This window comes from Zootoca vivipara, chromosome 2, assembly GCF_965207765.1.
Source record: "Zootoca vivipara chromosome 2, rZooViv2.hap1.1, whole genome shotgun sequence".
NCBI lineage: Eukaryota > Metazoa > Chordata > Lepidosauria > Squamata > Lacertidae > Zootoca > Zootoca vivipara.
The window spans coordinates 28,624,726-28,652,324 of NC_142584.1; the positions used below are offsets into that span (position 1 = coordinate 28,624,726).

The following is a 27,599-nucleotide window of genomic DNA, read 5'->3' on the forward strand; positions in this document are numbered from 1 at the left end:
GAACTGAGGGAAATAGTGGTTATGAAAGATAAAGTTTTGGGCTTCATAAACAAAATGAAAACTAACAAATTGCCAGGTGATATGCCTTTGTGTATGTCATGTTGCCGCTCCTCCCATCTTCAGATGTGGATTTCCCACTGAAGAGTACAGAAGTTTCTGGGAAATGTAACACAAGGCGCAGTCCCATACCTGCCAACAGTTCTCCGATGAAAACAGGGACGTCCCATTCTAGTCCAGCATCCTGTTCTCACAATGACCAACCACATGCTTCTTGGGAAGCCCAAAAGCAGGGCTAATAACAACAATATGGGGGCTATTGTTTTTTGTTTATTATTTATTGTTAATAAATAAAATAAAGTGCCACACAAGTTAAGTCATCAACATTTTATTAATTTCCACTGCTGAAATTGTACAAGAGAGATAGAAAAGACACAGAGCCTGCCTGGACAGGGAAGAGCCCCATGGTCACATGAGCCCCCACCCATGTGTTTCCCACTGTGCATGAAAAGACGCCTCAGACAGTGATCTGCACCTGGATCTCACCACAAAGCATTCAACTTTAGCAGCACAAAGCATTTTAAATACAATACACAGTATACTGGGCTCAATGTACCTGATGTCTCAATCTCTCCGCACAAGAACCACAAGGCCCATATGGATGAGAATGAAGCCCTGGTTGTGAAGCAATGTACTGGGGCTTTAGGGTGGAGCTCCAAGCACATTCTGAAGATCTATGCGGTATTTGTGTTTCGTGGGAACACTGAGAATTGCAGTGCCACCAATCTCTTCTTTGGCCATAGGCCTAAACAAACATGTCTGAGTGCAGAGTAGTGAGGGCCACTGTCTACCACCAGGGAACCCTGCGACTTGCCTAAGCTCCATCCACTGCTACAGCATGGAAATATTTTGTAGGTACCAGATGCAAGGCAGTGTGTGCAAGCAGCAACAGGCCACTTAGAGAACCCTTTGTGCCCAAGCAAGGAAATGTAGTGGTCAGTCTGGCTAGGAGCCCAACTCCAGCAAGCACTGCTGTTGAGCAGATGCTCTGGGATCCTATTAATGCTGTAAGCAATGAGCCAAACCAGAAAGGTTTTAAAGATTAAAAAGTTGTCTCTGGCAGGCAGAAATCAGGGAGATGCCCCGAGATGCAGAGACTCAATAAGAAGTTGAGCAGAGATAACCCTGACTCCCCAGCTCCAATATGTCAGGTGAAATCACACCATATTGCAAACATTCATTGGAATTGAAACCTGCTATTGAAAGGGCAATGTTAAAATCTTCCCGTGGGAGTTGGGCCTGGGCTAACTAGATAGCAGCATCTGGGATCTTCCCCACACACGGGAGAATTGTGACCGCAGGCCTTCCTAAGGCTGGCAGCAGTATCCTATCCTCCAGGAAAATATTGCCGCTCCAGGAGGGAAGGATTCTGCCACACCGTTCCGCATGCTAGCTCTCATGATCTTCCTGGCCTGCCTTCCCCAGGGCCCCTTCCTCTTCTCTTCTCTTCATGGCCTCAAGCACAGCCAATTCTTTTGCTTCTTTCTTCTGGTTCCGGGCTTCAAACTCCAACCTGTAACGATCGAGAAATCTGTATCAGCATGAAATATTTAAGTCCACTGTGCTTTTTCAATTATAAGGTCAATGATTTTTATTATTTGTACCCCCACCCATCTGACTGGGTTGTCCCAGCCACAATGGGTGGCTTCCAACATGTATAAAAACATACTGTAATAAAACATTGCATGTTAAAAAGCTCCCCTATACAGGGCTGCCTTCAGGTGTCTTCTAAAGGTTATACAGTTACTCATCTCCTTGATGAGTTACAGGTTGCCACTACCGAGAACGCCCTCTACCTGTCTCCCTGTAGCTTCACTTCTCACTGCGAGGGAACTGCCAGAAGACCTTCAGTGCTGGATCTCAGTGTCCAGGCTGAACGATGGGGGTGGAGACGCTCCAAACAGCCGAGACAGAAAAAATACTACTCTGTTGAGCCACTCACACCTGCTGCTTCAACAATGATTCCTCCTAGGAAAGGCTCTGGACAAGTAAGCCATCTAAGGCAGCCATGTGGAAGACTCTTGTTGAGGACCCAATGGCTTCAGGGATTCGGCATTCTTAAAGGTGCCCGGAAAAGCCTGTTCAGAGCTTGGGAACGGACATAGTCTAACCACTATCAGAACTGTGTGGGCAAGGAGAACGGATTCACTAATGCTCCTTCAAATGGCCCTGGCAGCAGCAGCAGACAGAATCCAGTATCACAACAGACTGCTTGGTACAAAAGCTCTCCCTTTGCCAAGACAGTCCTTAAAACAGCAAATGCAGTGTTCCAGGTAACTAATATGCACAAACCAATGGCTCACTCATACTTGCATAATAAATTCTGGTTGCCATATCTGTTTTCAAAGAATTCAGAATGTGCTGGTCCTGTCAAAACTGACAGAGGGCACAGCAACTAGAATATCAGGCAGTGGATAGTTGTAATTATGGGGAGGCAGCAATGGTGCAGAGCACAGAATCCTTGCTCCAAGGCCCAAACGTCTTGTTGGTTTTGAACACTGAAACGAAACTGTTGAAATTTCATCTTCAGGGATGTTAGGAAGAATTTTAGCTATTCCCTCCTCTGTGAATTCCTGTTTGGTTTGTAATATGACTGGCATTGTATGGGACTCCAAAATAAAAGACAGATAAGCAAGGAGTTACGGCACAGTAGACTCTAGGCCTTATTGTGCCAACGTGAACCAAAGTCAAGGTCAGCCAACCTGTTTTTAATTATTCTTTTCACTATCAGATCTGTTGTGAGATTGTTGCCACTGTCCACCAGCCGGAAGATATTACGCTTCTTGGGTTCCTGCAAATATGGGGAAGAGAGATGAGAGGACACAAGGCAATGGCTCTTTAGAGGCATTCCAAAGAAGTTAGCAACAGGCATTTGCCAAAATAGTTTCTGAATGCCCAATATGCGCCACAGCTGCAGAAAAAGCTGACAACTCAAGTGCATTCAAGGAAGGAACAGAACTGCACTTTCCCACAGCAAGGAGAGGCTTGCTACTTGGTCACACAAATGACAGGCCAAGCCTTATTGCCCAGTCACCCACATACTCGTTTTTCAAAAACTGCCCTCCAGAAGGGAACCCAATTCTCTGCCATGCACTGTGACTTGGGGAATAGATGGCATGAAATCGACACTAACCAGGAAGCAGCCTTCTGCTTACCTCATATGGATCTGACCCATTCTTGTCTGGTACCACCTCGGTCATTCCATGGCACACAAGGTCCACCTGCAGAGAAACAGCAACAGTCACCATCGCCTTCGCTCTCAGGCTCCCCTACATTATGATGTGGCTACCTGTGAAACTTCAGAAGCAAAGGGACATATCTCTCAAGTGCTTGCCTACCACAGGTACAGCGTGAAGGGAGACAACTGCCAACAACTCGCCCACAAAAATATAGGCAGTTACCTCCATGGCTGATGCAGAACATATTGGTACAATCATCAATGTGTTCTCTTCCTCACAGGCATCCTGGTACTGCAGCCCACCCCTCATCAAATAGGGAACAATAGTCAGGCTGGGTACAGATGATAGCTTTCCAGAGCCAGAGGAGATGCTACAGAGCAATTTCTGCTAGCAATACATGCATTCATTCCCCTTTCCCCATCTGCCCCAGCATATTATCTGGCCAAACTAATTTACAGGTGTGTATAGATACTGCCTTTTAACAGCAGGTTCCTAAGAGCATACACTCCCCCACCCCCAGTTAGTAGAAATCACACACACACATACCCAATCAATGGAACTATGCTCACCTTAAAATGATCCAGCAGATCAGCGGTGATGGAATAGGGGGCTCCAATCACCACCTCAGAAACATACTAAGAGGAGGAGGGAGAGAGAGAAGACAACTGTCACTCCGGATTCCCACATCTGCCAATGGATGTTTCAGTTACTGAACTCTGTATATCAGGCACCTTCCAGTGACATTTTTAAGCTTACCAGGTGGTCTACCACAGCCAGATGTGCTCAGCTTTATCTGGCGCATTCCGACCATGTCCTAGTTGTAAGAGGAAGGTTTCATCTAATACTCACCCTGCAGGCTAGAACACTGAGGGTTCGTTCATGCACATTCATGATTGGATAGTTCTTGCCTTTGTACAGATTCACCTCCTACGATTAAAATACGACAATCAGCACAAGTGGAAGTTTTGCATTCCCACCCCTCCCTCCCTCCCTCCCAGCTGAGATGAGAAGGAACGAATGACCTAGGCAGTGTGATGCTTATACTCACCTGGTCAAAATGTAGCCCCACAATTATATAAGGTCGCTTTGCTATCTGGTGCGCTTTCTCTAGGAAGTCCACATGACCAACATCTGGAGAGTGTATGTATTAAGGATGAAAGCCGATGGAACAGAATGAGAAGTAGAGACTTTTTGTGTGTGTGTGCTTCTCATAGACTCTATGCTTCTTTTCCTGGTAGTCTCAGTAACTGCTGTGGATAACCTGACTTACTATAGTTTGGATGCACACAGACACTCAGCGCTGGAGTAACTGAGTAGCTGTGGAAGTGAACTCACCACATTGTTTACAGACTTCCAATACCCTATTATCAGGGATCAAGCTCAAGGGAAACCAATTCTACAGTTGACATAAAAAATCTTGGCACAGCACTGGCGGTTTGGCACTTGTGACCTATAACTTCAGAGTGATGTTGTAACTCTTTTATAAAATGTGTTTTTCCTTTAAAAAATACTAATAAAGCAACAAATGTTGCCTGCAATGACTGAAGACTGATAAGCAAAGACAGGTGGCTGAGACCAGCAGATGAATCATGGATGCGTAGGTCTATCAGATGCAAAGTGAAGGCCGGGGGAAGGTGGGTTTCCTTTATAGGAGGGAGAAAACATGGAAAGCCCTGTTTAAGGCATGGCTGCACACATCCTTTATTGTTCACGTGCCTTTCACTCAACTGTTGTAGCAGCAGCAGCTGGAAATAACAGACTGGGATGCATTGGAATGTGTGATACAGGACGACTCAGGAAGAGTTCAGTTTCTTCGAAGATGGTTGTTGGAGATTATAACTCAAAGACTCCTGGGCTAGTTTGGCTATCACAGCAGAAAATTCTTAACACATATGGTTTTAAAAGAGGAAATGCAAAAGCCTATGTTTTGAGCTGACTGTATTTCTGGCACATCATTAAGGAACATGGGCTCAAAACGCACTCTCTGCTACAGTAGAAACTGCAGAAGGGGTGGCAATGCCTTGCAAGGTCTGAGTCAAACAAGAACAACTATAGCTGACTTGTTCTTCTCAGAGTGGTACAATCCACAGAGTTCCATGCGAAAAGCGATTGATTATTAAACTACTCTGGGAGGGGAATAGGGGTTTCTTAACAACTTTCAACAAAACAAAACAAAAGCAAAACACAGCAGGGCCATTTGAGACCTGGGGCACAGTAAGACCAAACACAAGGTGTCAGGAACCCCTAATTTGCCTCACAGACACCTCCTTCCACCCGGCCCCAAAGGAAACAGGATACGAAAGAGGTCAAAAGCACCAGCCACGTAGATTATAGTATCTCCTGGTTGTGGCTCCTTGCCAGATGCAAACTGGATGATCTTCTGGGATGTCTGTAGAAACTGGGAAACTCCGGTCCAGGGGCTGTGACCTTTAGGGCACTGGAGAAAAGAGTACAACTATAATACCTTGGCAGGCTTCAGTTGGGATGAGTTGTGAAAGAAGCAGACTGAAATGTCATTGAGCACACACTCCTAGCACAGGCATGCCACACAGTCAACACAACATCCCACCTTTATCAGTAGGTGCTTGCAGGCAGGTGTTTACTGCCAGATCAGTGCACAAAAGTGTTTTGTTTTTTTTGCAGTGTCCATGTGATATTGTGGACAAATTTCCAGCTCATATTTTTACCCCATTTGATCTGGATTTCCCCTTTCTAGGAGAAATCCGGAAAGTAAAAAAGAAAACTTCAATGACCCATTTGAGATATCTCAACAACCTATTTGTAGAGTTTAGCTCCACCACGCGGCAGCAATAAGTACTGCTTCTACAGCTAGTTTAGTCAACTAATCTGATATACACACATTACAACACTGGTGCCAAAGCACACATTCCTAAGGCCAGGAAAAAAAGCACAAAGTTTTTCCAAGACACAATAAGCTTCCACGTGACTCTACTGTATAACTTGGCAGATACTGAAAGTATTTCAGTTGGCCAAAATAGATATTCCATTGAAGTCCTGGTGAGACTAGAAATCAGCTGCAACAAACCCCAAGCAATCTCCTTGATCACTGAGTTGATGTTCACACCAACAAACTTATCCTTTCACAAGTAACTCTCAACAAAACAACAGGAAATTAAGTGGCATGAACAACCAGATACTTTCTTGGCCATATTAACAGTTAACACCAGATGAAGCTGCATGTCTGCTAAGATTGCCAGGCTGCAAGCTGGAATTCATGTCTTTTAATACTTCACTCAACTGGGAGATAAGACCATTACAGCTCATCCCACCAATTCTCTCTGTGGCTTTTTCATCTTCATTTTACCCTGCTGTGAATAGTGTGTTGAATATCTAGTAGTTACTTAACCATGACATTGTCCCAGATTCTGCCTGTTGCCACCACACCCTCCACTGTTGAAGTCAGGTCCGCTCAGGGTAACGCCAGGCAGGGAAAAGCCACAGTAAAAAATGCAAAACTGCACAACATGCAGGAATCACAGTGGCTTCATTTGCGGCCACTGGAAATGGTACTCACTTTCCCAAAGTTATCTGCGTGCTTCCGATAATCCATTTCTTCATCCTAAGAGAGAAAGCAAGCATGTCAATAAATTGTGGGGAAATGCCTAAATGACTTTCTAGTTAAGGAAAGAAACGCAGGGTGCTAGGGATCAGAAAGGGCAAGGGTGGGAAGTTTATTGCCCTCCAGAGGTTGCTGGACTCCAACTCCCATCAGCCCCATCCAGCAAGGCCAATGGTCAAGAGATGATGGGAATTATGGTCTGGCAACACCAGGACAGCCACAGGTTCTCCACCCTTGTGATAGGGCATAGCTGCCATCACTCAAGTTTTCCCACCCTAAGTACATAAAAGGAGTCCTGCTGGATGAGACCAAAGGCCCTTCTAGTACAGCGTCCGTTTTTCACAAGGGCCAGCCAGATACCTATGGGAAACCCTGCAAGTGTAGCAGCACTCTCCCCAACTGGTATTTGGAAGCATACTGCCCCCCCCCCAACACTGGAGGCAGTACAAACATTTCACATTTCACATCCATGTAAAGAAGACAATCCCACAGTTCAAACTAAAACAGGCACTAAATGGAACAGGGTTTGGCTTCCGTCTTCAGCCCGCACACATCAAGATGCACAGTGAAACTCAAGATCAAATGCTTCAATTCCACAACCTCATGTATATCTTCAGGACAAACCATCCTGCCCACAAAGCAAACTGCAACAATCTGACACCAGCACACAAATATACATGTACACACGCCTGACCTGTGATGTCCTGTACCATTCCCCAGGCAACCCACCAGAAAACCCTGCTCCCTAATCCCATCACTGCCATCTGATGACCTACATGAACAGCTTCTGAATCCCTTTTCTTCCCTCCTTGCCAGTTCATCATCAACACAGTACACGTGGTCCAAACACTAACAGTGATAATTCCGTGCAGATTTCAAAGGCCACTTCATCAAACATATGTTTTTTCTCTTTGCTTTTGGCACCTACTGCCTCAAAGGCTTCTGCCAAACAGCTTCTAGTCCTGGCGCACGCAAGCAGAGAGCTTGCTACAATCTGTCCAGGAAGCAATCTCAGATCAGAAAGCCCAGATTGTCTTGGTAAGTCAATGTAGCCAAGAAGCCCCATTCCCCCCTCAAACTCTTTCATTGACTCACAAAGTTGCTGTGGTGAGCCTTGGTCATGAGCAGCATGCGGCCAACCAGATCTGTGGTGGATACTCCCTGAGTGCGCTTACATTCCCTGCAATAAGACAAGCTCAGAGTGAGATGGGGGCCCTTGGCAATGGCTACTCACCATGTTCACACTACACTCACATCCACATCTCCTTCCTGCCCCAAGATTATCCCTGAAGCACACCACATTTATATGGGAGACAAGGACAAAGGAACGGCATCAAGAAGCCTAATGTAATATTGCCACTGAAGCTAAATGGGCTCAGGCACGGCCAGCATTTCTGCAGGCGGCCACCTGGGAACGGATGTGTACACATTTCGAACTGCGTGGAAGGAAAGCAAGCTACAAACACAATGAATAAAATTAACCGATCAGCTCGGCAATGTTTCGCTATTCTGATACGGGGATGGATTTTGCGCAGGGCAACAACAGTTCTAAGCAGGGCGTCACCTGTATCTCCCAGCATTCTTTACTTCTTCATAGGTGTCCTTGCCATCCACAGTAAGTGTGATATCATCTGTGAAGGGGAGGGGGGGAAAACAGATCATTGCTGGCAAATTAGAGAAGCTGCCTAGGAAGACTAATCGGTGAAAGCCTAAAACCACACACCACAGTTAAGTTATGGTGAACTTGTGTATATGAGCAGGCCTGCCTTCTGTAAAGCTGGGGAAAACTTTAGTCCGCTGCCCTTCCCAGACTAGATGAGAAAGAGCACTGTGGATCAAACAGAATCCTTTGGGAACACGGTTTGTAGTAATTTTAGATAACTTGAGTACTGTTCTGCAGACGGTATTGGTCTCCGTTTTATTTCTGTTCCCAAAAGCATCCGACTGCTTTTTGGAGCACACCTCTATGGCTCTAGTCTATGCTGCAGAATGGATCAAGTCCAGGATAGTGAATGAGCATGAGATTTACTGGCAAAGGCAGAAAACTACTACATTTATTTTAGCCTGAGAGCCACAGTTAAATGCATCTGGGCCGATCATTCACATGTAACCAGCTAGAAGAGTATCAGGTACTCACTCCCATGTACACAGAAGTCACAGTTGTATTTATCCAGCGTTTCCAAGGTTGTGACATAAGGAGCTCCTGGTACAATCTCGTCCACCCACTTGATGGCCTTCACCATTTTGTATCTCTCTTCTTGAGTGAAGACAGGGGGTCCTTTATGCTTGGAGATCTCTTCTGAGATTTAAGACAGACAGAGACAAGTTTGTTAATGCCAGGTCTGCATGCATCCAACAGGTTCATACGCTTCCTAAGCAAACTGGCATCCCACATCCTAAAGAGTTCCTAGTCCTCATCGCTTCAGAACAAACTTTGGAAAAATATGGGCAGTAGAAGGTGAAGTCTCAAAAGCCTAGACATGGCTTTAAGCAGACAGAAAGTGATTCATCCCTCTCCTCTCGCAATACACCTCTGAGTACTAGATGCTGGAGACAATCAACACTACTGTCATGCTTAGGCTGTGAGCATCTCAGTGGCATCAGGCTGGCCACCCCCAGATTGTGGACTGTGAAATCATGCAGATGGTAGGGGGAGAATCTAGCCATATTCTGACTGAAAGGAATTTGCTGCTCACAATTTCACTTTCTGGGTGTCTTCCCAGGGGTGCTTCTGAAACAAGGAGAAAAGTGGGCCAATTTCCTTACCATCTGTGTGGACTCCTACGATCAGATAATCACCCATCGCACGAGCTTGCCGCAGCTGGTTGGAGTGCCCATAATGCACCATATCATAGCTACAAAAAAGAATGGAAAAGACAAAGGGGCTTGTGTGAAGAACTTGCCCTGGTACTGACTGTTATCACAAGACAAGTCTCCTCTTGTCATAGAACTCATAGAACACCAATCAATGCGTCATTTCAGCAAGCTATACCACTAATACCGGTTACTGATGATGGAAAGGTGCTCACAAGCAGCAAAAGATTTTAGTCCTAGTTACATTTACGCTCTTCTGTTAAACATAGATCTGCTCATATCTCTGCATCTCATTTTTGCTCACTGTTACATCATCTGCACTGAGAGACACATTGTATTGCTTGATGAATGGAAAACCACAAATGTGCATGATTAGATTATTCAGCCTGAAGACAACCACAAGTGGAAAATCCCAACTTGATTTTAATATTGCAGGGATTTCCAATCTGGACAGATAACTAGCAATAAGGTGAATGGTTTGCCTGCCTTCAGTTGCCATTTTCAATAGAGAGGGAGGCCTGTGAGGGCAGCGATGGTCACACATGTTTTGCTAAAATGACACAGGAAAGCATTCATAGACCACTTTTGCTTATAACTTGGAGAAATACTCATGGTAAAATTAAAGGTGTAATGAGAGCAAAATTATGCTAATATGGGTTACAAATTAATGAAAAAGACAGCAAAGCCTGAGGAGAGCATGAATTCTTCAGGTTTAATCTAACTCTGGTCCAGAAGGTAGCAACTACGTCATTAGACTCAAGGCAAGCAGTTACTAAAAGGGCTCTTACTTATGATTTTGCAATTTAGAATGTGTCTTGGTGCCAGCATTCCCAGGGGTTATCTTCCAGAAGCCACATGGCTTCAAACCTAGTTACCATGACGACACATGGAAGGGTTCCAGGTGCCATTTGCCCCCTTCCTTGGTAACCCTCATTGGAGTCACGGAGGTAATTGATACAAGCAGCTTCTACGCTTCAGAACACACCAAGAGATCACATGCAAGATGTTGGACTCATTGTGCCCCACAGCTCTAAAGAATTTCCTGGTAACATAAACCCTTTGCTCAGTCACTGGAAATATTCCTGGGACCTTCCCTTAAGGCCCTAGGCTTATTCCATTTCAATAAGGACATGCCGTTCCTCCATGGAATTCCTTCTCAAGGCTTATCGTACTATTAAAATATTAGACTGCTGTAATACTAGATAATATCTATTGCTAACAAGGCAATTGAGACTATTAATGAAAATTGACCTTGGCTGCTCTCACATGAAATGCACCTTCCCACTCACATTATGCAGGAAATTTTAGTTCCACTTCTTAAAGCAGAATGCTATGAACAAACTGCAAACCAGATGGCAAGGAATCTTGCATTAATTATGACTGCATACACAAATATTGCTGAACGCTGGTGTAAGCACAGAAAGCACAGTACACTATTTGTTAATCGATCTCTCCCCAACAGTTTGATCCTTCTTACCTCCTCAAACCCCCCCCCCCCAATGTAGCTTCTGCCCATTGCATCTAAACTTCCTGGTGCTGCTTAGCTCCACTATCTTGGCTCTCTACTCCAATTCCTCCTCCAGACCCCGAAAGGAGAGTGGAACCCCTCTGTATTCCGCTGAAAACACCCTCACCAAAGTAAGTTAAACCCAAAGGCTTCTACTCATTTCTCATCTTCCTTGACCTGTCACCTTTGATGCACTTAATTACTTTCTATTACTTGACTTCCTTTATGACTGCCCTCCAGTGACTCTCCTACCGTACCTATCTAAACAATCTTTGAATGTTTCTATGAGTAGAACCTTTTCTTCTCTCCCTTGAAGATATGTTTTTCATAGAATCATAGACCACAAAGGCCATCCAGTCCAACCCCCTGCCAAGCAGAAAACACCATCAAAGCATTCCTGACAGATGGCTGTCAAGCCTCCACTTCAAGACCTCCAAAGAAGGAGACTCCACCACACTCCTTGGCAGCAAATTCCACTGTCAAATAGCTCTTACTGTCAGGAAGTTCTTCCTAATGTTTAGGTGGAATCTTCTTTCTTGTAGCTTAAATTCATTGCTCCGTGTCCGCTTCTCTGGAGCAGCAGAAAACAACCTTTCACCCTCTTCTATATGACATCATTTTATATATTCGAACATGGCTATCATATCACCCCTTAACCTTCTCTTCTCCAGACTAAACATACCCAGCTCCCTAAGCTGTTCCTCATAAAGCATCGTTTCCAGGCCTTTGACCATTTTGGTTGCCCTCCTCTGGACACGTTCCAGCTTGTCAGTATCCTTCTTGAATGTGGTGCCCAGAACTGGACACAGTACTCCAGGTGAGGTCTGACCAGAGCAGAATACAATGGTACTATTACTTCCCTTGATCTAGATGCTATACTCCTATTGATGCAGCCCAGAATTGCATTGGCTTTTTTTGCTGCTGCATCACACTGTTGACTCATGTCAAGTTTGTGGTCTACCAAGACTCCTAGATCCTATTCACATGTACTGCTCTGAAAGCCAGGTGTCACCCACCCTGTATTTGTGCCTTTCATTTTTTTTGCCCAAGTGTAGTACTTTACATTTCTCCCTGTTAAAATTCATCTTGTTTGCTTTGGCCCAGTTGTCTAATCTGCTAAGGTCATTTTGAAGTGTGATCCTGTCCTCTGGGGTATTAGTCACCCCTCCTAATTTGGTGTCATCTGCAAACCTGCTCAGGATGCCCTCAAGCCCATCATCCAAGTCATTGATAAAGATGTTGAATAAGACTGGGCCCAAGACAGAACCCTGTGGCACCCCACTAGTCACTCCTCTCCAGGATGAAGAGGAGCCATTGATGAGCACCCTTTGGGTTCGGTCAGCAAGCCAGTTACAAATCCACTGAATGGTAGCATTGTCTAGCCCACATTTTACCAGCTTCTTTACAAGAATATCATGGGGCACCTTGTCAAAGGCCTTGTTGAAATCAAGATAGGCTATATCCACAGCTTTCCCTTCATCTACCAGGCTTGTAATTCTGTCAAAAAATGAGATCAGATTAGTCTGACATGACCTATTTTTCAGGAACCCATGCTGACTTTTAGTGATCATAGCGTTCCTTTCTAGGTGCTCACAGACCATTTGCTTTGCTTAATGATCTGCTCTAGAATCTTTCCTGGTATTTGAGCCTCTACTATTCTTTCTACACACTGTCCCCAGGTGACCTCATTAAATCTCATGAATTCAGTATCACTTATACACTAAGAGGACATCCAGCTGTTTCTCTCTACCTCAAAACTTCCTTCCATCAATCACTCACCTGCCCATCTATATTTCTTCTTCTAACTTACTTCACACAGTTGTTGAGAGGGAGAAAAAGTGGGATTCAGAATTCAAAAGTACCCTAACAGATGGGAGAACTGGGCCCGGGCTAACAAAATAAATTTCAATAGGGACAAATGTAAGGTTCTGCACTTAGGAGGAAGAACCAGATGCACAAATATAAGATAGGGGACACCTGGCTTACTGGCATTACATGTGAAAAGGACCTAGGGGTCCTTAGCTTAGCATGAATCAACAGTGTGATGCAGCAGCAAAAAAAAGCCTATTCTAGGCTGCATTAACAGACGTATGGTGTCTAGATCAAAGAAAGTAATAGTACCACTCTGTTCTGCCTTGATCAGACCACACCTGGAATTCTGTGTTCAATTCTGGACACCACAACTTAAGAAGGATGTTGACAAGTTGAAACATGTGCAGAGGAGGGCAACCAAGGTTATCGAGGGTCTGGAAACTAAGCCTTACAAGAAGTGCTTGAAGGAGCTGGGTAGGTTTAGCCTGGAAAAGAGGAGACTGAGAGGAGATATGATAGCCATATTCAAATACCTTAAGGGCTTTCACATGGAAGATGGAGCAAGCTTGTTTTCTCCTGCTCTGGAGGGTAGGACTCGAACCAATGGCTTCAAGTTACAAGAAAGGAGATTCTGACTTAACATTCAGAAAAACTTTCTGACAGTAAGAGCTGTTCGGCAGTGGAACAGACTCCCACAAGAGGTGGTGGACTCTCCTTCCTTGGAGGTTTTTAAGCAGAGGTTGGATGACCATCTATCATGGATGCTTTAGCTGAGATTCCTGCATTGCAGGGGGTTGGACTAGATGACCCTTGGGTCCCTTCCAACTCTAAGAGTCTAAGATTCTGTGACCTAGAACCTACATCTAAGCACTATACAAAAATTGTACAATAGACAGATCCTACCCCATGGTTTCCGTGTGCTGCTCTGGTTCGCCAGAAGCGGCTTTGTCATGCTGGCCACATGACCTGGAAGCTGTACGCCAGCTCCCTCGGCCAATAACGCGAGATGAGCGCCGCAACCCCAGAGTCGGTCACAACTGGACCTAATGGTCAGGGGTCCCTTTACCTTTACCTTACCCATGGTTTAGAAGCTAATAGACAGGTGAGGGGGAAAAACAGTAAGGAAAGGGAGAGGCAAACAGGTAGCACTTTATAAATTGCTGCTCCAGAAGCCTCCCTGCAGTACCAAGTTGGGGAAACAATGATAACAGAGCAGATACTGAACTCAAAAGAATGCACTTGACTTCCCACACCAGGTGGTGACCAAAGGAGGCAATAATAAGGGTGGGTTGTTTGGCATTTCAGCATAGCTGCCAAGTTATCCCTTTTTTTAAGGGATTTTCCCTTATGCTCAATAGGCTTCCTCGTGAGAAAAGGGAAAACTTGGCAGCTATGCATTTCAGAACGTTGTACGGAACAGTGTGACTTTGTATCATTTCCTGTGAGGTGACGTTTATGCCAGTTACAACCTCCTGGCCCATTTACAATCATGGCGAACAGGCCCAGGGACAAATTTCATTGAGGCCCAATAAACTCAACCCATGACAATAAGGTGCAATTTAGGCCATAGGGTAGTCAAAAGATACCTATGAGCAAACATCATTTTGCAGCCATGAACCGTACACACCTCTCAGAACGAGGGGAATTCAGGGCACCCGATAATCCAAAAGCGCGTCTCAACTGGGAAATTTATGTTTACAACCGTATTCAAGCTCCAAAGTCCTATCTACGTAACCCCGAGACGAGAACATCCAGTCCCTTCAATGGGATAAGTTTAGCTGGGCCACAGGAACCAGCCAGCTTCGGGATCGAGCCAATCAGGAGCGACGGCGCCACCCACAGAAGCTTCGCTGCCCACCTACCAGCGGGATCGCAGCCAAGAGCCCGGGCTTTGCGATTGGCGCACTCCAACCGCGAGCGCTCAGCTGATGCGAATTGGCCCGCCGATCTCTTCCACCCACATTCAGAGCAACCCGTTGCAAACCCTGCGCTAGCAGCGGGTACTACCGTAGAAATAGAAGCCCTGTTGAAACGCAGAGAAGAGGGAGCCGAAGAGTGTCCGCCAAGAGAGAAAAGCAAACAAGAAGGGGGAGCCTGCCCTGTTAACCGGCAACAGCTTCGGTTCCAAGCGAGCATGATGCAGGAAGCCCTCCCCTCCACGTGCATGCGGCACACACACAACACACACACAACGCGCGTCCTGTCCCCCCGTGAGCGGACGCACTACGCGATTCGGCGCCTGCTCTACCCGGAAGCAAGCCTGTTCGCCCCTCCGAGCTTACGAACTCCCTCCACTAAGCGCGCAGTACAGCAGCAGCAGCCTCCTGCTCTGGATCCCGCGCTGCCCGCGTCCCCTGGAGGAGCTTTGGCAGCGGCGCACAGAAAGCGCCACCCGAGGGGGCACCTGCTGGAAATGCCCCACGGCGGGTGACAGGAGCGCCGCCGTCGCGGACGCGAGCGCAGCCCAGCCGAAAGCAGTGCGGACGGGCGTTGCTATGGGGACAAGGGGCAGCCGTTTCGGGGCGGCGGCAACCGCAGCAAGGCGAGCGGTTGCCATAGAAATACCCGGGGAAGCGTCTCTTCTGCTGCTGCTGCAGGCGGGCCCCGTCCCGTCCCGTCCCCCTCGGAAACGGGCTTGGTTGCCTCCCCCCCACACCCAAGCAAGCGCTCACCATCCGTCGCACCACACGCGCACAGGCCGGTTGGCGCCATTGCCAGAAGGGGAGGAGGCCCCGGCAGCTCCGTTCCGCAGCATCTCCGGCGAGTGAGTGCCGGACTCTTGGGCGGCTGGCCGACCCCGGCGCTGTCACTTCCCTCGTCACGTGGTCAGGGAGGAGCCGCAGCTCTCGAGCGCGCAGCCATCTTCGGTGGCCGTCACCTGACCAACAGGCGGCGCGCGCCCCCCTCCACTGCCTTACGTCGCGCGCGTCGCCCCGCCCCCTTCACAGGAACCCTCTCCAGAGTGGGGACTGGGCGCACCGTTCTCTAGTCTTGGTCCTTCAGCGCTGTACCGTCTCCTTTGCGCCGGACGCTCACCGGCCTTCCTCCGCTGCTGGAGACATTTGAGCTCTCTTCCACGCCAGTTGTCAACCTTTGCATCATAATAAACAAAGTTTCGCCTATTCCCTAACCCCAGGGAATACTGTACACGACTTTTTGTAGCACAACTTTGCTGGGGGGAGTCCAAAGCCCTTGTGATTCCTTTTCTCCTGGCACCCACTTCTGAGATACACACTAGGGTTGCCACCTTTGTTCTGGCAAAATGCAGGACGGCGAGGCGGGCGCAATTTCCACCCCGCATCTGTTGCTTGAGCGATTTCAAAACAATCCATTACAATCGATTGCAGCCTAACAGGATGGACCCTCTGAAATTTGTCAAACACACACACACTTACACATGAATTTGTAAATCTGTCTCTGCTTTGTTACCCAGAGCTTAAATACATGACCTTTTGCACACATGCATTTGGAGAGGATCCCTAACTTGGCAGAGAGAAAAAGAGAGGAAATACAGGACAAGCTGTGTCCTGTACTGAATGCAGGTCGTAGCATTTTACATTGAAATACAGGGCAATCCTGTATTATACAGGACGGGTGACAACCCTACCCTCAAGACCACTTGCAACAATCTAGCAATGTTGTACTGCACATCTTCTGAGAATGTAACCCTTGCTGTAACAGACCCATGTTTAGATAAAACATGCACACCCAAATGTGGTGGGTTATCAGCATTGCTGACACCAACACAAGTGTGGGAATATAACCAGCGTGCTACAAAATCCACAGCTATTGGCTTTTATTGTTTTATTTTATTAATAATATTTAATAATTGACAGCCCTGAGTATTAAACACCAACCTCTCCTCAGCCACAGCAGAAACCAAGCTAGGCTTCAGCCTCTGTTTACAAACTGAGTAGTTATACAAAACATTTATGAAAATAGCAGCTGTGTTTTTTCCAGTTAGCCCAGCAATTCTGGTCAAATCCGGTGCAGATGTAAACGTCTTGTCCTGATTTTAGCAACTTCAGTTGGTCCTCAAGGTTAAAAAAAAACCACACCACACCCTTATAATTCCATTATCAAGACACTTTTCTCTTCTTGGTGCCTTTTGCACAGCCCCTGCCAAACCAGCCGCCAGAAAGGGGACCCACGGGTGTCTGCTGTTGCTCTCCCAGCTGCACTTCATGAAGACCTGCTGGTGGAGCCACAGCTCTCCTGCTATGACTGCCTTCTTCTTCAGGTTGCAGAGGAACAGCCAGAGAAAAAATGGGATCCTTTGTTCTGCAAGCACAATAATATGTAATATTAAGTTTGCAGCACCCAGAGAATTACCATAAGGCCCAAGTATCAAGTGAAAGGGTGTGTTTAGAACCATGCATGATATTCTCCAGTAAAATGGGGCTGGACTGCAAGTCCTCACAAGTGCAAATATGCTCAGCGCATATTTCTATACTGATACAAGCCATGTTTAAATTACATCACATTATGAAGAAACAAGAAGCTATATTTAATTATAAACCTCTGTATATGATACTGTATAAGCAGATAAGAGCCAACATTTAGATTAAATGTAGAAGAACCTACATTTAGACTCTGCTCATTCAAAAATCTGCTACTATCTACAAACATGAAGTAGTGTATAAGGGCACAGTGCTCAAGCCGAGCACTCTCTTTGCTGACCTGTCATAGCAAGGGATGGGAAGCCCCAGCTCCTCCATCAATAGCTTCATCACATCATCACATTTCCCATGAAGTTTCAGGGCTGCCAGATCATCCTTTGGTGTCCACTGTAGACAGAACAGTAATACTGTGAATGAAGTGAACTGACTTAGCACTGCTACCATGACATTCACAATCATCTTCACGTGTCACGTACTAGGTTTTCACTTTTATTGTAAAAACGTTGGTAACATGTTTATCCCATGGCAAAGGAACAAAACTTCAACATAAACATGTGAACAACATAAAATTTCTTTGAAATCTGACCATGTGGCTTGTTACAGAATTACTTTCAACCAATGATAAGTAAGAATCCACCAGATGGCTTCTAGGCAGTGGCATAGCATGGATGGGGCCACAGGGGTCTTTGCCCTGGACACAAAATTTCAAGATTCCCTCCCTGACCCAGAAAATCTCCCAATGGTCGCATGGGCAGACTGAAGAGCAGATTTGGCAATGGCTGGTTGCTACGGAGCCCTCTGCATGGGCTTTACCAAGATACTTGCTCCTGATCAATTCCCAGTCCCACTCTCTGTCATGCTCGATGCTCATGGGGCACCGCAACTGCCACTCGGGAAGGTTGCCAAGCTATTGCCCATTCATTCCAACCCATCAGCAGGCAGAGCGGAAGAGCTCCGCCCTGCAGCCCCCTTGCCAGCTGGTGCTGCTGGGGCTGCCGGTGACAACATGGAATAGGAGGACAAGTGTGTTATCAGCCATGGACCAATCAATGGAGAGAGTTTTGGTCCATAGGGATGTTCCATACGTTCTATTCAGACACGTCAATTGCTTATTTTTTGTATATCTTTTAAACCTAAACATTTCTTTTCTTATCTATTTCTCTCTTAGAAACTACTTAGCTCCTTATTCAATCCCATATTCCCAACTTCACAAAAAACATACTTCACATTGTGCAATTTTTTGATAATGCACAAAATGCATGACAAAATCCAGCTACATGACAGAATAAACCCTGATCTTTGGCCCCTACCCTATAAACACATGGAAGCAACTAAAGTAATCATATACACTTGCATATATCACCAGAGCAAATTGCTCTGCCCATGAATGACAAGGCTCGAACTAACCTGGAGATTTACAATGTAGAGTTTAGGGCGGTGTCTGGGTGGTTTGCTCATGCACCACAAATGTGGATACTTCTTCAAAACCTGTTGTGAGAAGGAAAACACAACCAAAATATTCATCAGTGCTAGAAGAGGGAAGGAGTCCCAAACTTTGAGATACGTGGCAACACAGTTCATCTTTAGTCATTTGTGTTAATCTTTAACCAATGCCTACTGCAAACTACTTAGAAGGGAAGTGGGAAGCCGGAACAGTCTTCTGGTACCAACTTCCAGGATTACATGGTTGCCAAGGCTTTTGCAGGATTTTTGCAGGACGCGGGTGGCGCTGTGGGTTAAACCACTGAGCCTAGGGCTTGCCAATCAGAAGGTCGGCGGTTCGAATCCCCGCGGCGGGGTGAGCTCCCGTTGCCCAGTCCCAGCTCCTGCCAACCTAGCAGTTCGAAAGCACATCAAACTTAAAAATATATATATTCTGGGTTATTTAGCTATGAACCACTTAACTGTATACATCCTTACTTTAATCCAGGTTTGGGTACCTTTGGCTCACTGGATGTTGCTGAACTACAACTCTCATCATCCCTGGCCATGCTTGTCAGAACTGATGGGAATTGCAGTTCACCAACGTCTGTAGGGCCAAAGGTTTCCCACTCCTGTTTTAATCTCTAATTGAAAAGGGGGGGGGTGCAAGTCAAGACACAAACCAAGTTGCCTTGTGAAACGCTTGCCTTTTCAGACTTAATTTTTTAAAGGGCTTCCTATATTTGACCAGATATTTGAAATCTGTTTCCATAACCTTCCCCGACATATATTTGGCTATAACCAATGACACAGGAAAATATTCTCAAAGGATTCTATTGTTACATTTCTAAGAAGCTTCAAAGGGAGAAATACATACATATTTGTGCCTACATTGCAGCAACTTCTATTTTTGCAAACACTTTCACAATAAACCTTAAAGACTATAAATTGGGGTGTCAGACTGCCGATTCCAATATAATTCTAGAATTTTTGAAATAAAACCATTACAGAGTATAGTGCAATTATACATTGAATGACATTTTCTCCTACCTTACCTTCAAGCTAGATCCCAAGCACAGGATCACATCTGCTTTGCTTGCAGCCTCTATTGCTGCCTCCCAGTTCAAGGGCTGCTGCAAGATGCCCTTCTCCCCAAAGTGTACAATTGTATCTCTTAGTTGTGCCCCACATTTGTGGCACACTCTGCCGGTATGGTGCCTGTGCAAGGCTGTGCGCTCCGTCACGTCAAACACTCGCACGTATTCACGATTGGGTGTGCAGGATGTGCAAACCTAATTTTGAATGGAAGCACAGAATCTCAGTTATCATTCCCTATGGTACTATGGTACACTAAGCCCCACTCTCTGCCTATGCTCACCTCTATATACATGTTTCCATGCAGCTCAGACAGGGCTTCCCGAGGGAGCCCACTGCGCAAGTGGAGCCCATCACAGTTTTGTGACACCACATGCTTTACCTAAACAGGGAAAATAAAGAGTGTTAAGAATGGAGAAAGTACAGTTAAAAGGAAGTCACTTCTTGTTTCCCTTTATCAGCAGTCAAGATATGACCTGCACAGTTTGCATGTTAAATAGCCAACCTTCCCCTCCCTTTGTCACTGCTCTGCCAAAACAACTGGAGGAGATATAGCTGATTGGCAGGAGCGGCGAGACAGTGGATAAATGTGGTTGCCTGATAAAGCTTAGAAAGTACAGAGTGTGTTAAACAGCCTATAAACCTCCCATACAATATACCACAAACCTGTTAATTCTTCGTGGATTCTGGCTGCTTTTTACAGCAAGTAATATCTATTTATGTGCTATCACTTCAACCTATAATTCCATCCTGTGCAGGAACCAAGTAACTAACAGGGAGGTTCATTTTCGGAGTCATCAGTGCCAGCCTAAAACACACATACAAAGACTGTCTATTTCCCTGCTACTCTAAGCCCCATATCTGATTCACTTTGTCTAACAATACAGTATTTGTGCAGGGAGGGTGTGCATGGCCTTATCCTCTGCACTGAGAGGCTCTCCATCATCCCAGATTCTCCAGACTCAATATCCATTTCATGCCTCAACCAGGTTCCCCACAGGTGCCATCTCCTTTTGCCCCCGGGAGTATAGGATTGACTAATATGCAGCCTTACCAGTTTGTGGTTGTGCAAACAGGTGATGCTCATGTGGGTGAGTGTGGGCTCTGCCTCACTCAGATCCACAGCCCTGGCAAGTGGAGAGAAAAAACTGTATTAAATAACAGTAGCCAATCACACATGTTCCAGTAGAGCCTTCTCTGAGGAGGCCGAAATGATCTTCTAAGAAATTTCCCAAGCACCAGGCAAGCATCTGAATGGTCAAGTTTTGGTTACCTGATACTCCTCCCTTTCTGCAGCATTGTCCATACCCCATTAGGGCCTCTGTAGTCAGGAATTGAGGCTGCCTGTGTTACCAGGAGACATAAGAGAAAGGGGACCTTCAGCAATACACAGCCACACTCATCAGCAACTTTGTCTGTCATATCCTAAAAGCCCTGTCAACCCCCATAGTCTCCTGCTCAGACATCTCTTCACTGCCCATCGCCCAAAATTGAAAGCCCTTCATGATGCAAGCATGTCAACTAACACCATACTGAAATCTGCCTGAGAAATGGCCTCAACATTTTCTTCCATCAGGAAAAATCTTATTCCAAACCTCTTCCTAGCTAGGGCACTAAAGGTTCATATGCTGCTCACATGGCAAACATGTGATTAATCGGCCCTGCTCTTCTGCCTCACAAATTGCTAAAGCAGATTACCGTATTTTTCCATGTATATACAGTATAAGACTGTATTTTGGGGGACTCCAAATTAAGAAAATGGGAGGAGATTGCCAAGAGTTGTTGAGCTTTTTTTGAGGGGGATTGCCCAGAGTTATAGACCTTATAGAACAATAACTATATTGTTAGACATTCTCACACCTTGCCGATGACACCAATCGCATGCACGGTCGCCAACAGCACCCACCAATCGCCCGCCAAATTGCCACAGCGGCAGCAAATCCACAACAGACCTTGCCGCAGCCACCAATCAACCGGCCAATCAAAGATGACAATCTCCTGCAAGCCGCAGCAACCTATCGCCCGTCACCACGCTGCAGTATCCGTGTATAGAACGACCCCCAAATTTTAACTTAATTTTAAAATAAATAATCCCAGTCTTATACATGGAAAAATGCGGTAGTTGTACAACATAACAGGATGGAAAAACCCAGCCAGCCAAACAGCATCTCCCACTGTCCAAAAGCTGCTTTGCCAAAGGCAAGTCTGATAAAATGCTCGTTTCTTCCCAATAACATGGGATAGCCAGAGGCAAGAACATGATGATTCTGCAGCTTTCCTGTTAGGGACAGCTTTCTGAAAGGAGTCTTCTGTATTCTAGATTGAAAGAGACATGCTCCTTAACATGAAGCAACATAATATGTAGACTGGCTATGTAGACTGGCTCTTAGGTGGGTATGCAAAATGCTGGTTGTTTCTCTGAGACACCAGGCATTCCTTTAACTTATTTAGCATGTCACCCACTTATTATCCTGAGCAGTTCTAACAAAATCTCTTCTATGGCAAAACCTTAATCTATCTCAAAGGGTGTCAGGCAACTAACTAACTATCTAATGCAAAATCAAATGAATTCTGAGATGCCAGAATTCCCACCCAAATCAGTTAAAAATGCTTCTGAAATACTGAAATCAGTATTTCATGCAACTCCACAATAGTGTCACCACCACCTGTGCCTTGCATGCAAAAGGTCACAGCTTCAATTGGGCTCCAAAGGTCTTGTCTGAAGTGCTGAAAAGTCACTGACAGTCAGTATATTTATTTATTTCATGAAATCTATATATCATTTGATAGTAGAAAAAACCCAAAGCAGCTTACAAAAAGAATAGGCAATACTCAGCTAGACACACCAATTCTATGATTGCATATAAGACAGCTTCCCATTTTCCTGCATACATTCAAAACAGTTCTTTCATCATTTCAGTATCCACATTTCCCATACTTCAGATTAGGAGAGCCTCTTCCCTACCTCTAAATAAGAAAGCTGTTAAGAATACTACAACAAACTATTTTCATAAGTTCAAAACAGTTGTTCTGTTTCACTTGTGAAAGTGGCCCAACTCACATCAAGAGTTATGTTATACATGTTATACTCACCACAAGAGAGCAGTCTAGCTCTTCTTGTTCTGCAAACTCCCCAACCAACAGACAGAGAACACTGGACAGGAATCACAATCAAACATGCATGGATGAAAAAGCTGGTTTTATTTCTGCTTACCTCTCTCATTAACAGGTAATTGTCCCTAGGAGGGAACAAAAGTAGTTTGAATACAGTTTCTTCTATATTTATCTGTTGCTGAGGGAGCCTACAGGATTCTCAAGTCAGAGCTGGACTGCTCTTGCGTGGTGAACATAATGTGTAGCCACACACTAATAAACACAAACCACTATAGGATCTTGTACCAGGTGATTTTAGAACAGCCAACCACACAGTCTTACCGTACTGATGCCAGCTCCTGTGTAAATGATGAGATGCTTTGCTCCCTGCACAGCTGCAGAGAGCTTACTGACTTTTCTTTTCAACTCTTCAGGTTCATCACAAACCTAAGAGTGGATGAATGAGGGACTGAAATTATTTCCAAAGGACCACTTCAGCTAAGCCCTGTATAATTCTAATCACGTGACATAAACTCAGCCATGCCTTTTAGTATCTTCCCTTCACTCTCTTTCTTTTGTCCTCAACTCTACAAGCTTTGTAAAGGAGGACATGAAATAGAAGAAAGAGCTTCAGTAGAAACGTCTTACATGTCAGAAACGGGATACATTAATGACATGTGGGAATAAGTGGGGGGGACCAGCTCATCAAGAACAAGGAGATGGCTAACCAGAACATTAACCCTAAACATTTTTATTTAGAAGGCATTCCGGTGTAACAAAACTTACTTTCAAGCACATGGACCACATTAACTTTGGATTGTAGCAGAAGTTTGATTTTGTAACAACTGAAAGCCAACTTAAATGCTACTCTAAGAGCAACTGGCTCCCCTGCCTATAGGAAAATAAAGCCCTCAGTCAAATTACACTGCAGGGTTTTCAGAAACACTTTTCACTTTTTAACTGGTCTTCCGAATATGACATATATCAGCTAGGTAATGATCTGACTGAACTATGTTCTCCCTGGCTCTGCTTTTAAAAAGGGGGTGGGGTTGCTGTTAAAGGATAGTTCTAAGTGTATATAGGTTTTGACCACAAGCAGCCGTGGATGGACATTTGCCCAGGAAAAACTGCCTAAATATATTAAATTGAATAAGTTTTGTCAAGTAGTAAAAATAGAATAACCAGAAGCCTAGGCAAGCCATGAATATACACTAAGCAGTGTTGGAAAGAATTTACTTTGGACAACATATTTCTTAAGCATGCCACATACTTAGATAAATGTGTACTGTACAGATAAATGTATACTGTAATACCAAATGCTCATCCCCTCCGTCCTTCTCACTAGCTCACTCGTTCACTCTAATCTCAACAGAAGTGAAGCGTCGCCGTAGCACCGTAAAGACTAACAGGCTCGTTTGTAGACTAGCGTCCACTTAGGGTGCCCCACGCGTGACTCGGTGTTGCTTCTGCCGCCTGCGAGCGACTGATGTGGCTGCCCCGTCGAGAAACCCTCCTTCCTCCGTACTCACTCGCTCTCGTTTACGCATCGAGGGAGCATAGCTAGCAAGGCGCACACACCTCCTCCAGCCGACGCCGCAGCCTCTCGCGCTTTTTGCCAAGTCGCTCCAGATCCCGGACGATCTCCTGACAGCCAGAGAGCAGCACAGCCTCGTCGGGGCTCCGCTCGGCAGCCGGTTTGTGCAGGATCCGCGACACCTGGCGCCGAACGGCGGGAGAGAAAGAGACGGAGAGGGAGAGAAAGAAAGAGACAGAGGAAGGGGGCGGTTGATGGGGAAGGAGGAGGCGTAGGCGCAAGGCAGAAACACCTGCGCCCACCAGCGCTACAGAGACCCACAAGCTCCTCGCCCCAACCGCAGGTACCTGTCTCCGTCGCTCCCGCTGCTCTTCCTGCCGGAGGAACTCGGCACGAGCCGCCGCTTTCCGTTCCGAGCGGCTCAAACTCCAACCAGCCGCCATAGTCCCGGTAGCTTCCGGGTACCAACCGGCCCTGCCGGTGGTTTCCGCTATTTCCGCTTCCGGCCTCCCAGAGCAGCGACCGAAGAAGCTAGAGTGCCCTTACTTTGCTGCCATTCAGAGAGAGACAGAAGGTGACGAGGCTCGCTGCCAGAACTCTTCGCAAAGGAGGCTAGAAGGGCCAAAGAGGCTCTTCGCCGGAACTTCCGGTCCAATGTCTCCAGGAGTTCTGCCATAGAGATGTCAAAGGGTAGAACGCCGCCGCTCTACAGCCATCTTTTTCCGTGAAGAGACTCGCAGCCCATGGCGGCTCTCTCTCCACCGGCTGGAAAAAGCGCCAGAGGCTCTCGCTTTCCAAGCAGTAGATCTAAAGCGCCGGTCCGCATTCGGGCTAGCCTGTCGCCCGCCTCTTCCCGGTATCTTTCCGCTAGAATCTCGTTGTCCTGCGAAGCTGCTCCGCGCTGGCATTGAAGTGGAAAGTGTGGTGGCAGCCGAGCACTTTCCAACCTTAGACGCGCCGGAGCTGCGCTAGTTCTGGCCAGGTCGTTCTCAGCTTTGATATTCACCTCCCCTCCTGTCGCTTTCCCGAAAGAGGGGACCGAGGTCTTAAGCCCATGAACTGATGGTTGGTACAATCTGAGCATTTTGTCTAATAGTCCTGACGTCGAGCAAGAAATTACAGCTAAAGGAGTCAACAGCTGGCATTCATAACTGCTGTGAAGCACCAGTTTTCTGTGATTACTTTTTTCCAATGGGAAATCAGAAATTGAGGCAACTCCAGAGATCTCGTCATATCTATACAATTGGCAGCATCAAAAAATGATGTAAGGAAGGCAGAGAAAGTGAGCAGCTGACCCTCTCTTATTTGACAGCTGTCAAATGTTCCTTATTGTACCCCATAAGCCGTGCACATCCTTGCTGCCACAGAGATAGCTGGACACAAGGTTTTCTTTTTTAATCACAGCAGAAATGAAAGCTCGGTTCCCTAACCTCTGTAAGTCAGCGACTTTGCTGTTACCAGCATGGTCCTTCATATATAAAGCAAGTGCCCCCCCTTCCCCCCCCCCCGGTTCTACTTGCAGAAAGTCCCAGGTTTGATCCTTGCATTTTCAGGTAGGGCTGTTAATGTTTCTTTCTGAAATGCTGGAGAGCTGCTGCCCATCAGTGTACACAATACTGTATTGAGTTAGATGGTCTAATGATCTGACTGTATCAAACAGTTTCCTTTGTCCCTTATGCTTATTTCCCCTCTTTCTCACTTAAAGAGTTAAACACAGAAGAATATCACAAGTTAAAAGAAAAGATACAAAGAGAGACAGAGCCATCCATATACTGTAGAAGCTTTTGCAGCTAGTTCTGCCCTGTAATTCCAGATGTCATAACAGGACTATAAACAATGTTGTGACATGAGCAAGCAAGAGCCGCACAAAGTCAGTAACCTATCACAAGCACATGGATTACTTATCATAATAAACACATTAAAATAAGTCTCAGTCTGTTTGATTTATTTTCCAAAACTGAGTGGGGGGTGGGGAATAGGTCTGGAAAATTGTTGATGGAGAAGTGAGGGACTGATAAGGACTGTTGCCTTCAGACAGAAAGTGTGTACCTCCCAGCAGCACTGGCCTAAACCAAAATACATGGGATTCTGGTGTGATAGCACAGCTTTTATGCATTACATTGTTAATTGTGATTTGTTTCTCATGGTAATTTACAAAAACAAATTCATTGCGTCTTTTTTACAGTACCGTACTTTAAATAACTATCACGTGACATATTGAAACATACTGTTTATGTTTTATTTTGTAAACAACCCTTTGGTCTTTCACAAAGGGTGGTAGATGAATAAATCATCATCTCAACATCCACTGTGGAGTAAAAACCACCAATAATTTTTAAGGGGTCTGGGATGTAGGAAGTTTATGGTGCTTTGATTTTACCCAATACAAGAGAAAAGAAACGGGCAATTGTCTTGTGCTTTGACCTGTTTCTGAATCACAAAGTTGAGGTCAACAGCATTTATGACCCCAACCTTGGCCCATTTACATGTAAGTCAATCACACAGAATTAGATTGACTTCCAGATGTACATAGGACTGAAGGACCTGAGCATGTCCACACAAAAGCTAGCCACTCTCTTAAGCAATTAAATAAAATATCGTCCTTAATACTAGTCAAACTCTAGCTCTAGTAGTGCAGTACCTTATGTCTACTTTGGTAAGGAAATGGCCTTGCTGCAATGTCTGTTTTTTTTTAAGTTACAACTGGTTTTTTACAACCGAACAGCAGAAAATCAGCAAAGAATTGTTGTTGTTTTATGAAGAGTGTTATATATATATATATATATATAGCAGGATAGTAGAGGAGGAAAGCAACGAAGTATGAAAAAATTATTTGATGTCATGAGGGATGACAACACAATTCCACACAGCAGGCAGAACACCAACATATATGCTAATTGAAGGAAGACTTACAAAGGTAGAAAATATCCATCCAGTGTGGGAAGAAGGCATCAGAAGTACAAACTTGAGGGAAGTTACCAGGATTGCTTGTAACAAATGGGTAATAATTGCACAAGTATTGTGCTAAAATGGATTGTCTGGGAAGTCCCTAAGAGGAAGCAAATTTGGTTTTTTCTACAGCAGGGGGGGAAAGGTACATTCACTG

General features: G+C 45.5%; 2 protein-coding genes across 8 annotated transcripts; both read right to left on the reverse strand.

Moving 5' to 3' along the window:
• Positions 1-369: 369 nt before the first annotated feature.
• On the reverse strand, positions 370-15,719 carry PCYT2 (phosphate cytidylyltransferase 2, ethanolamine). Of its 6 annotated transcripts, none has more exons than XM_035104263.3 (13): positions 15,622-15,719; positions 9,583-9,671; positions 8,954-9,115; positions 8,381-8,447; positions 7,912-7,996; positions 6,772-6,816; positions 5,535-5,673; positions 4,285-4,367; positions 4,086-4,163; positions 3,806-3,871; positions 3,213-3,278; positions 2,760-2,848; positions 370-1,570 (listed from the first exon to the last, which is right to left on the reverse strand). In XM_035104263.3, the coding sequence occupies exons 1-13, from the start codon at positions 15,702-15,704 to the stop codon at positions 1,447-1,449; spliced, it is 1,176 nt and encodes a 391-aa protein (XP_034960154.1). In that variant the 5' UTR covers positions 15,705-15,719; the 3' UTR covers positions 370-1,446. The 6 variants fall into 6 exon arrangements, with proteins under 6 accessions (XP_034960154.1, XP_088519169.1, XP_088519167.1 ...); XM_088663043.1 differs by lacking the exon at positions 15,622-15,719 and adding an exon at positions 15,198-15,440; XM_088663041.1 differs by lacking the exon at positions 15,622-15,719 and adding an exon at positions 14,577-14,823.
• A 1,019-nt stretch (positions 15,720-16,738) lies between these two features.
• On the reverse strand, positions 16,739-26,414 carry SIRT7 (sirtuin 7). 2 transcript variants are annotated; one of them, XM_035104265.3, is made up of 10 exons: positions 24,841-26,414; positions 24,538-24,675; positions 23,302-23,406; positions 21,140-21,210; positions 20,921-20,993; positions 20,150-20,248; positions 19,827-20,063; positions 18,757-18,837; positions 17,630-17,736; positions 16,739-17,230 (listed from the first exon to the last, which is right to left on the reverse strand). In XM_035104265.3, the coding sequence occupies exons 1-10, from the start codon at positions 24,934-24,936 to the stop codon at positions 17,029-17,031; spliced, it is 1,209 nt and encodes a 402-aa protein (XP_034960156.2). In that variant the 5' UTR covers positions 24,937-26,414; the 3' UTR covers positions 16,739-17,028. The 2 variants fall into 2 exon arrangements, with proteins under 2 accessions (XP_034960156.2, XP_034960155.2); XM_035104264.3 differs by having other exon boundaries at positions 24,538-26,414.
• Positions 26,415-27,599: the final 1,185 nt, after the last annotated feature.